At 45.6% G+C, this 10871-nt stretch overlaps 1 protein-coding gene across 1 annotated transcript in view; it reads left to right on the top strand.

The window, feature by feature from the left end:
* DIAPH2 (diaphanous related formin 2) overlaps window positions 1-10871 on the top strand; it is an 899992-nt gene that overhangs the window by 105259 nt on the left and 783862 nt on the right. The window contains exon 12 of the mRNA XM_019521025.1: window positions 3898-4016. Coding sequence (XP_019376570.1) covers window positions 3898-4016 — 119 coding nt within the window. The remainder of the gene's footprint in view (window positions 1-3897; window positions 4017-10871) is intronic.

Raw genomic sequence — 10871 nt, 5'->3', positions numbered from 1 at the left:
ACAGTGCGTTCTGCCAAGCAGCAGCAAGCACAGTGGGACCCCCCCCCCCCACACGCACAGAAGCAGGAAATGAGGGACAACCCTGCCCAGCTGGAGCAGAGCCTGGGTCTCCTGAGCACTGGCAAGGGGAGGGAAAGGTGGGGAAATCCCACCCCCCCACACCACTTCACTGCACAAGCCTAGGGAGCTGGCGACACCCTGCCCAGCCACAGAGCAGCCCCAGTTTCCTGGGCAGCAGCAAGCACAAGGGAGGGGGTCTGGGCAGGGTGTCTCCTGCTTCCTGAGCTTCTGCAGGGAATGATGGGGAAGGATTTTCTTCCTCCCTCCCCAGCTTGCTGCTGCCTGGATGTAGCCATGCACATGATGCAATGTCTTTATTGCACCAGGAAAGCAGTGCTGCAATAGGAATAACATGTAGAGTCCCTTAAATGAGCACCCAGGACCAGTGCCCCTTCTTGCTCTGCTTTAATGAAGCTACTGGAACAGGGCAGAGTGGGACACTTCTTCTGCCTGGTCTCCAGACTTGTGCATTGGTATGGAGGCATAAGATTCCTAGGAGAACTCTAATACACCAGAAACAGGTCTATTATATGGTTCACAAGTGCATTTTCATCATAATTAGATGAAGTGTATGCTTCATCTAATTATACAAGCTAGGTAAAAACTTCTAAGTTTTGGGGGGTTTTTTGTTTTGTTCTTTTGGTGGCTGTACAAATAACTTTTAGACATTTCAGTTCTATAGGAAACGTTGCTGTTAACAGTTCGCTAATGTTTCAGTTTTTAAACTGAGCTGGCCTATTCAGATACTTACAAATGTAATAATAAACACACAAATACGTAATGACTACTGGGAATAATATCTGTGAGCCCTGTTTTTCAAATAAATGTGATAGTTAAGTGAAAGCTGAAGGGCAGCATGATGTACATTTGATATGTATCAGAAACTGGCATCTGGATCAAAACTGTAGTGCTTAATTTGTGCCGCTTAAACCTGATGAATTATATTTTTCTGATTAAATCAGCATCAATTCTTAGGTTTACTTGTTTTTAATTGAATCTTGTGATGGTATAGCTGAACAAATAACTGAACAAGTTGCTTTTTGAGTAATAGGTTTTTAGTTCCTCAAATTTTGGCCTGTGCTTCTTGTAATTCTGAGTTACAAATGGAAATTTTATGCTGAGCAAATGACTTTTCCAAGGAGTAGAAGTGTAACAGAAGTTTTACTGTAGACAGACTTTAGCCTCCTTATTTAATAAAATGAAGTATTTTAGTTGAAAGGTAACAGAATGTTTGTTTCTGACTTTGCAATGATGTCTAAATTGTCACTGAAGGACTTTTAGAACTGCAGTGCCAGTATCTGCCAGACATCCAAAAAGCTGACTGAAACGAAATGTTTACTGCCCCCCTCCCCCACACAAATCCTAAGCCATTTATTTTCCTATAGTAAACTCCAGGGAATGGTAGGTGGCTTTAAAAATTCTCCTAGCTAACCAAGACACATTTGGAAAAAAATATCTTTTTTTAAAGAGTTTTGGGAAGCTATGGAATACTTGATGCCATCTTAAAGGACTATAGGTGACTAGTGAATGTGGTAAGAACTGCTCAAGCTCCTCCTTTACTTTGAGGGGTGTAAGCAGTAGCAGATAAGTAATTTAAGTGTTAAGTAGTACCAGTGCATCCATTTTTTTTTGTGCACAGGTGGGAAAAGGTGATGCTGTCGAGGAGCATTTCCTTTTAGACTCAGCACTAGTTGTTGCAGTACCCTATCTTTGTGTAGTTGCATTGGAAGTACTTACTTCAATTTTCATGGTCAAGGGATCCTATTGTGGAGGTACCTGTTTAAAGTCTTCTAAGAATTTTTTTGTGCAGCTGAATGTCTTTTTTTCCACTTTTCAGCAGAGATGCATTTATCTAGCATTTCTCTTTGTCTATAAATGTATATAAAATATGTATTAGCTAATTAAATAATTCGGAAGTTCCACGTAAAATTTTGTTGTAATGATGAAAGAGGAAACCTTGGCAGGATCTCTTGAGCTATTATATTTACCCAAGTTTAAGATGACTTAGAATTTAATTATAATCTACAAGTTAGATTAATCTAACTATAGGTTAGATTCTATAAATGGAAAATTTGTAAATTGGTTATAATTTTCCATATTTAGAATTTAATTATTGGAGGGTCATCTTATATTTAGGAATCTCCATAAATCACTCCAGAAGTGCCCCCTGTACTGGCTCCTTCAGTGCTTTCATTTCACCATTTTCATTTCACACTGAAGCCCCACTGACTGGGCTGTTTGCCATTGTTTTAAATATGCCACGAATTCTGCTTCCCTGGTAGCAAATGGCCCAGCCAGCAGGGCCCCTCAGTCAATCCAGGTTGGGGGACCAGGCAAGCAGTAAAATGAAAAACATAGAAGGGGCTGATGGGAGGGAGAGGGGGGTCACTTCTACAGCTATTTACAGAGATCCCTACTTATATTCTTACCCTCCCCTTCCTCCCCACCACCACCACTGTAGCAGAATGGGGGGGAAATGATAAATAGTGGGGGGAAAAACTTTGTCTTGGATTTGAGTAAATACTGCATGTGAGACTGATTTGAGGATTGCAGACAGTTTAGTGAGCCAGCCATTTCATGCATCTTGAAAGAATAACTGTGAGAGCGTAAAGAAGTTTGACACCTGCAGCAGTTCTGTTTTCAGTATATCTGACCATTGTTGAGTAGAGATTATATTAGCACAAAGTAATACTTGATTCTTCGTTATATAAAGTACTGTCAAATATTTAACTATCTTTAGCCAACATGTACATGATGGTAAACGCTGAATTTATGAAAATTAAAGAGCAACCTTTTTATTCATTTTCATTTGGTTTGTCTTATCTTCCTTACTTGGAACTCTACATTGCTGATGTTTTCCTTTTCAGTGCTGTGCTTGATCATCCTTCTCTACTTTTTCTGCAATCTTTGAATGGTCTTCACATGTGATTATTGAAATGACTTTTCAAAATCATTGCCTGTTCCCCATCACCATGTGCTACTCCCTGGCTGGCTGGCTGGGGTACCTGCCAGCTAATCTTGCACCCCTCTTTCCTGCTTCTCCCTCCCTGTGCTGCAGCACATGGAGCTGGGAGGAGCTGGGCATGGGCAGTTTGCCTACAGTAGGACATCAACCAAGGGGACATGCAGGGGCATGCATTATGGCACAAAGTAGCAGCATAAATGTGTGCTGCTACTGTTTGTGCCACTGCAAGCACATGCCCCTGCTTGTCTGGACACGGCCTATTTATGTATTTTAAAAGTGGCATGCAGGAAGTCAAGCGTCTCAGGTTTGATAATATAGTACCAAAATACCTGAGGAATTTTGTGTAATATTTGTGTAGTACCTTAAAAAATCTGCTAGTCACATTTGAGACTTTTCTACCTGAATATATCTACGCTTTTTTTCCCCACCATTTAACATAATATGTTTATAACAGTGTTTATTTGTCATGGGCCCATATAATACTGTCTTTAATTATATGCTTATTTGTATGTTAGTAGATAATGTTCTCTTATTTGAACCAGTTTGTTGAGAATGAAATTATTGGCAGTTAGATTACTGGGCATTCACTTTCTGTAAGTTTCCTAAAACATTTAGATGAAAATCTTCTATCTAAACTAATGAGTACCAGTGTAAATTGAGTGTTCTTGCTATGCTGTTAGGTTTTGCCACAATCATGCAATGATCTGTATGTTTGTTTTAAAACATCCTTCTTGGATTTTCTGTTCAGAGAGATAGTGTGCTATATTTGTAGCTACTAAATTGTGTATTAAAGGTAAAAATCTGCTGCATAAAGAAAAAATGCAGAAAAACTGAAATTGAAGCATTTAAATTGTTTTGCCTTGGAAAACTAGGGTTTAAAAAAGAAGGAAAATGAAGAGCTGGATATTCAGTTAAAAGTGTTTGATGAAAACAAAGAGGAAGACTTGATAGAACTGTCACACCGTCTCAATGACATCAGAACTGAAATGGAATATCCTTTTTAATTAAAGATTACTTTATTTTATTGTTCATGAATAGTTTTCATTAATTTTATTTAAAAATTCTAGATCCATTTTCTTCAAAAATTAATTGATTGCTATGGTTGCATTCCCCTTGGGACAGTAATTTGTGACAGGTAGTTTTGTCTCCCATTAATTTGATAAGAAATGGCAAAATATAAATACAGTAAAATCTCTGTTATCTGGCATGAGTGGGGAGTGGGGAGTGCCAGGTATCTAAAAATGTCAGTTACCTGAGAAGTGCGGGTTTATGGACGGACACGGGAGGGTTGGGAGGCGGGGGGAGAGTGGCTCTGAGAGATTCACCTTTCATTAATATGGTCTTTACTTTTAAAGCATTAATAATTATTTTTGTCAGGTAGTGGTTGCTATAAATTAGGAAAAAGTTAGACTAAGGTAAAGTGATAGCCTAAGTATAAACAAATATTTATTTAAAAACACCCCTGGAACTATCATAAAAAGTTGTTCTCCTATCAATGGAAATAAGGCAAAGTCAAAATACTTTCATCCTTAGTTTTGTTATCAAAGCAATTAATTTGCATAAAGAGAATCACTTTTCAGATTTAACTTGATTTTTTTTAGGCCTGGTCCTTGTTTTTAAGATGAAAATCTTCTGCAATTTGTACTTCTCTGCTTTGCAATATTGATATGTTCTTACCCTTCAGTAACATCTATTTTCTTCCTTTACAGTCGGTTCCAGTCAGCATTTGTAAATCTTCATGTTATAGCTTGTTTTGTTTTTTCCTCTGTGTAACTCTACCTTGAGAAATCAGGATTTAATTCAGTTGAAGACGTCTATATAAAACTTCCATTAAATCAGACATGGGCATTTAATAAGGAAAAACTTCTTTACTGTCCGAGCCCCTCAAGGCCTGGAACAGATTTGCCTCAGAAGTGGTGCAAGCACCTACTCTGGACACCTTCAAGAAACGTTTGGATGCTTATCTTGCTCGGATCCTTTGACCCTAGCTGGCTTTCTGTCCCTGGGGCGGGGGGCTGGACCTGATGATCTTACGAGGTCCCTCCCAGCCCTAATGTCTATGAAATCTATGAAATAGTTTAATAGTTGCTAGGGTCGGAAGGGACCTGAACAGATCATCAAGTCCGACCCCCTGCCCTGGTCAGGAATGAGTGTTGGAATCATAATACCCCAGCCAGGTATCTATCCACTTTCCTCTTGAAGACTCCCCAAGGTAGGGGAGAGCACCACCTCCCTTGGGAGCCCGTTCCAGAGTCTGGCAGCCCTAACCATAAAGTAATGCCTCCTGATATCAAGCCTGAACCTACCATCAATCAATTTGTGGCCATTATTCCCTGTTATCCCAGGTTGTGCCCCGGGGGAACTGAGCCTCACCTATTTTCTGCTGGTCTCCCCTGATGAGTTTATAGATGGCCACCAGATCCCCTCTTAGTCTACTCTTGTGGAGGCTGAATAGATTTAGGCCCTTTAGCCTATCTTTGTAGGGCCTGGCCTGCTGCCTCCTGACCATGTGAGTGGCCCCCTCAAGGTTAGCCACATCCCTCTTGAAGTGCAGTATGCAGAAATGGATGTAGTACTCCAACTGTGGCCTGACCAGCACCGCATAGGTGGGAAGGATCACCTCCCTGGACCTGCTTGTGATGCACCTGTAGATGCATGACAGGGTGCGGTTAGCCTTACCACTTCCTTGCATTGGCAGTTCATTTTCATCCTGGAGTCAACAATGATTCCAAGATCCCTTTCAGCCACTGTGTTGTTGAGAAGGGTGTTCCCTAGCTTATAGGTATGTTGCAGGTTCCTTCTCCCTAGATGCAGCACCTTGCACTTGTTTGCGTTGAATTCCATTCTACTCTCATTCACCCACCTCTGTAACCTGTCTAGATGTAGTTGGATTCTGTCCCTCCCCTCCAGTGTGCCCACTTCTCCCCACATCTGTGTCATTGGCAAATATGGACAGCGTGCTTTCCACGCCCACCTCCAAGTCACTGATAAAGATGTTGAATAGCACAGGGCCAAGTACTGAGCCCTGGGGAACTCCATTGCCCACATCCCTCCAGATCAAAAATGACCCATCCACCACCACTCCCTGGGTGCAACCATCGAGCCAATTTGCCACCCATCTGACTGTAGGCATGAATGCCACAGTCACCTAGTTATTTTTTATGAGAATGGGGTGAGAAACAGTGTCAAAGGCCTTCTTGAAGTCCAGGTAAATGACTTCCACCTCAGTGCCTGCATGCAAGGACTTTGTGACCTGGTTGCAAAAGGAGGCAAGGTTAGTTAGGCAGGATATGCCGGCAGTGAACCCATGTTGGTTGCCCCTGAGCATTACCTCCCATGCTGGGCCCACGCAGATGTGCTCCTTGATAATTTTCTCAAAGGTCTTCCCGAGGACTGAGGTGAGACTAACTGGCCTATAGTTACCCAGGTCCTTCTTTCTCCCTTTTTTGTAAATGGGGACCACATTGGCCCTTTTCCAGTCCTCTGGGACCTGGCCAGAGCACCACAAGTGCTAGGGGCTCTGCTTGACTTCTGCCAGTTCCCTGAGTATCCTCGGATGAAGAGCATCCAGACCTGCTGATTTCAACACATCCAGCTCCTCCAAAAGTTCCTTAACTAGATTGTCCCTGACCCTAGACATGGTGTCATGTCCCCTGAACCTGTCTGTAATCCTAGTGGGGGAGTTGTCCTGGTCCCTGCTCAGAAATATGGAGGCAAAGAACTTGTTGAAGATATCAGCTTTTTCCTTTGCTACAATCACCAGATTTCCAAGCCTATCCTGTAGGGGCCCCATGTTACCTGATGCCGCCTTCTTACTCCCTATGTATTTGAAAAAGGACTTTTTGTTATCCTTAATTCCAGTTGCCAGCCCTAGTTCCGTCTCTGCCTTGGCCTTCCTAAGTGCCTCCCTGCAATCACGAGCAATGGAGGTGTAAACTTCCTTGATGATAGCCCCTTGCTTCCACTGATTGTATGCCACCTTTTTTGCGCTTAGGCCATCCTAGATGCTTTTACTGAGCCAAGGGGGCTTTTTAGCACTGTTGCCCCCTTTGGTTCTCGTTGGGACTGACTCCCTCTGAGCTCGGAGGATTGTCTCCTTAAGCAGCAACCAGCCGTCCTGGACTCCCATCTCATTGAGGCTCCAAGTCCCCAGTGTCTCTCTTACTAATCCCCTTAGCTCATTGAAGTCAGCCCTCCTGAAGTCAAGGACTTTTACCTTACTGCTTCGTTTCACCAAAGTAAATAGTAAATTCCAGCAGACGGTGGTCACTACCGCCTAGGTAGTCGAGCACCTGCAGATCCCTCACCAGGTCATTGCCTGTGGCAAGGACCAAGTTCAGTAAGGCATTTCCTCTGGTGGGATTGTGTACCTCCACAATTCCACGTCCAGCTCACCCTCTGGTGAGGCACGATGTAGTAGATGCCCACTATCAAGTCCCTTTCCCCACGACTCCCTTGCATTCTAACCCAGAGTGCCTCAGTTTGCCCTTCTGAACCCATCCTGATCATCAAGGATGTGTACTGCTCTTTAACAAAGTGCTACACCCTCCCCCCTTTTCCCTATTCTATCCCCTCTATGCAACCTATAGCCCTCGTTGTCTACTGCCCAGTTGTGGGTAGATTCCCACCAGGTTTCTGTAAGCCCAACTAGTTCTGGGTTTTTGCTAGCTAGCAGGAGGGTGAGTTCCTCCTGCTTATTCCCCATACTTCTAGCATCTGTGTAGAGGCAGTTGAGACCTCCTGTGGGTGTTCGTGCTGCCCTATTGTTCCCAAGCTTGCCTGGGCCCTTGTCACTTACCTGGGTTGTTTCTGCTTACGTCACCTGGCTTGACATTGAAGTGTTCTCCTGCACCTCTGCATCCACATCCCCCAATGAACCTAGTTTAAAGCTCGCCGTATGAGATCAGCCAACCTGGAAGAGAAAGCCTTTTGTGGAGAGATGTAGCCCGTCTCGCTCTAGCATGTCTCCTGCGCAGAAGTGTGGGTCATGGTTGAAGAATCCAACAAAGCCTGCCCGGTAACAGCGGCTTTGAAGCCGCTGGTTGACCACTCCGATCCAGGCCTCATGGCGCTGAGTCTGCTCACCAGACGAACAGATGGTAAAACCATCTGTGCTCCCATCTCCCTAAGCTTGGCCCCCAGAGCCTTGTAGTCTCTTATGACGCAGTCTGGACTACTCCTGGCCACGTCATTAGTGCCCACATGGATGACAGTCGAGGGGTAGTGATCAGGGATCTGGGTTTTCCGTTTCCCACAGAAAAATGGAGAAAACTATGGATTTTCTGTTTTTATCAGAGAAAATGTGTATTTCTCTTTTTAGCAGAGAAATTGGCAGATTCCCCGCTTTTGTAAAGAGCTCTTGCAGGCTGGTACAGCTCCAGCCTGCTACAGCCAATTGCAGAAAAGACGGGAAACCTCCAGCCCTCTCCGGAGGGAGAGGGGGGAAGGGCAGGGCCTGAACCTCTTGAGTCAGCCAAGGCTGGGCTCAGGCTCAGACTTGCCCTTCACCCCTGGAGCCTAGAGGTAAGTGGGGTAGGGCTGGGGGTGATGTTTGGGGGCTGAGAGAGTGGGGGGTGCTGCAGGCCTCAAGCAGTATACTACAGCTGGGAGCAGGGCCAGGGGGTGGGGCAGGGGTACCCCTCTGCAGGGGGCTTGGCCGGGCAAGCGATGTGGGGCGCAGTGTGGTGGTGCCTGCCATGTGCAGGCCGCACACATGCTGCCTGGCCGCCTGCCCAGGGGAGGCTTGCATGTGGCTGGCTGCACAGCTCTGTGGCCGGCTCTGCAGTGGTGACGAAGGATGGTGGCTGGTGTGGTGGTGGGGCTCGTACCCGGCAGCCACTGCCACTTACCTGTAGGGCTGTGCCAGCGGTGACAGTTGCTGCCTACAAAACCTTCGAGCGGAGCCATGCCTAGAGCTGTGCGGCCGGGCGCAGGGTGGCAGTGGTAGTGGCTGGGCAGAACGCAGCCATCCCCACCACTACCCCATGCCATGTGGCGGCCATGGCCACCACCGCACTGTCACTGCCACTCAGTGGGTGGCTGCACAGCTCCAAGCAAAGCTCCGTGGTGGCAGCAGGAGGTTTTGTATGCAGTGGCCATCGCTGCTGGCATGGGTGGCCCCACAGGTAGGCAGCAGCGGCCACTGTGTGCCAGTGGTGACGGCCGCTGTGTACAAAACCTCAGGCTGCCGCTGGAGTTGTAACCTTTTTGTGGTATTGCTCAGGTGTTTTTGACAACCGCATCTTTTGCATACCATCCATTAACTTGTCTTAAGTCAAGTGCTCTGGCTAACCAAAGGGTGTGGAGGGATGACAAATGTATTGCAGTTTAAGGGATCTTAAAACCAAGGTAATTGAACAGACAGTGCTAAACCCAACCCATTCTGTGGTAAATATAGCTTAGACTTAATAAGGAATACATCAATAGAGAATATAGAAGTTTACACTTCATGTTTCTGCATCCCCAGTAGGTGATTGGTCTCCCCAGTAGGAGCTCACACTCTTAGTTCCTCCCCCTGGGGCAGCTGCTTTAGTCAGGTGTACCAGACATGATCTTCCCCTTTATCATTCAAGTTAAAAAGGCAAAGACCATCAATTTGTACTGGACTACCCCCTTCATGCTTCAGTTTCCCCAACTGACTAACCAGCCACCTGACCAATTGGCTGCCCAAACACTCATCCAGAGGTATGTCTAAAGCTGTCTGCCACTCAGCCTACCAGAGATGCAAGGAGACTCCTGACCTCCTAACCCTGTGGGGAAAAGACCCTTGAGGGGAAACCTTTGAAGGAACCATCACCACCAGGCTGTGTGTGTGAATGTATCACACTAGCAATGGCTACCCACAGTCATAACCATGACTGGAGCACAAGGCCAAGGCAAAATAGATGACAGGTCTCAGAAGGAGAACCAGAATGAGGGCAAGGCAAATGAGGACCAATGAAAGCCTGGTGCCATTTGGAACATGGGAGGAGGAAATGTCACCCCCACAGTCAATGTCAGATCAGTGCAGAGGCACATGAGTGAGGCTCAGCTGCGTGCCCCACCAGGAGATCCAGGGCAGCAGCAGGGCTCCTTGCCACCTTGCAAGGGAGGATGGTGTCCCAGCACCTGCTTGTGGAAAGAGGACTCTGTTCCTGCTACCTGGTCTGTTCTGTCTGAATTTCCATCCCAGGCCCTTGCCTTGCTTATGACAATATAAGCTTAAAGAAACCTTTACTGTATGCAGTAATTGTTAAAACACTATACCTCATGACAACTCTAAGGTGCACTTCTTTGTATTGGGTGGTAGGACTTTAAACAGTTTGCATACTTTGAATCACTGTCTTCTTTAGTAAGTTTCTGTTCTAAACACATTCCTATTGTAATAATGCAGTGTGCCTCAGTTTCTCTGACTAGCTTGTACTGGGAAAAGAACAGTTAACAGAATCTTTGCTAGGTCCCAGAGCTGCCTGTCCACCTGATGGGATAAGATGGGCTCCAGCATTAACAGGTAACTGAATAGTGGTATTGATTTGAAGGAGGACCTGGGAAACTATAGGCCAGTTAGTCTTACCTTGATCCTAGGCAAGCTGTTTGAGAAAATAATTCTGGCACACATCCAGGAGGGACCAGCAGGGGACTGCATGCTTGGGGGCAATCAGCATGGGTTCATCAGTGGCAGGTCCTGTCAGACCAACCTGGTGGCTTTTTATGATCAGATCACCAGATCATTAGATGCAGGGGTAGCAGTGGACATTGTCTTCCTGGACTTCTGGAAGGCTTTTGACACTGTCTCTCATCCCGTTCTCATTAAGAAAATGGGAGGCTGTGGCGTAGACACCCACACAGTCAATTGGGTCGCCAACTG

The sequence above is a fragment of the Gavialis gangeticus genome, unplaced genomic scaffold (genome assembly GCF_001723915.1).
Source record: "Gavialis gangeticus isolate Ggan-Ray unplaced genomic scaffold, GavGan_comp1, whole genome shotgun sequence".
NCBI classification, from domain to species: Eukaryota; Metazoa; Chordata; order Crocodylia; family Gavialidae; genus Gavialis; species Gavialis gangeticus.
The sequence above is the reverse complement of the archived record's forward strand: the minus strand, read 5'-3'. Positions and strand labels throughout refer to the sequence as shown.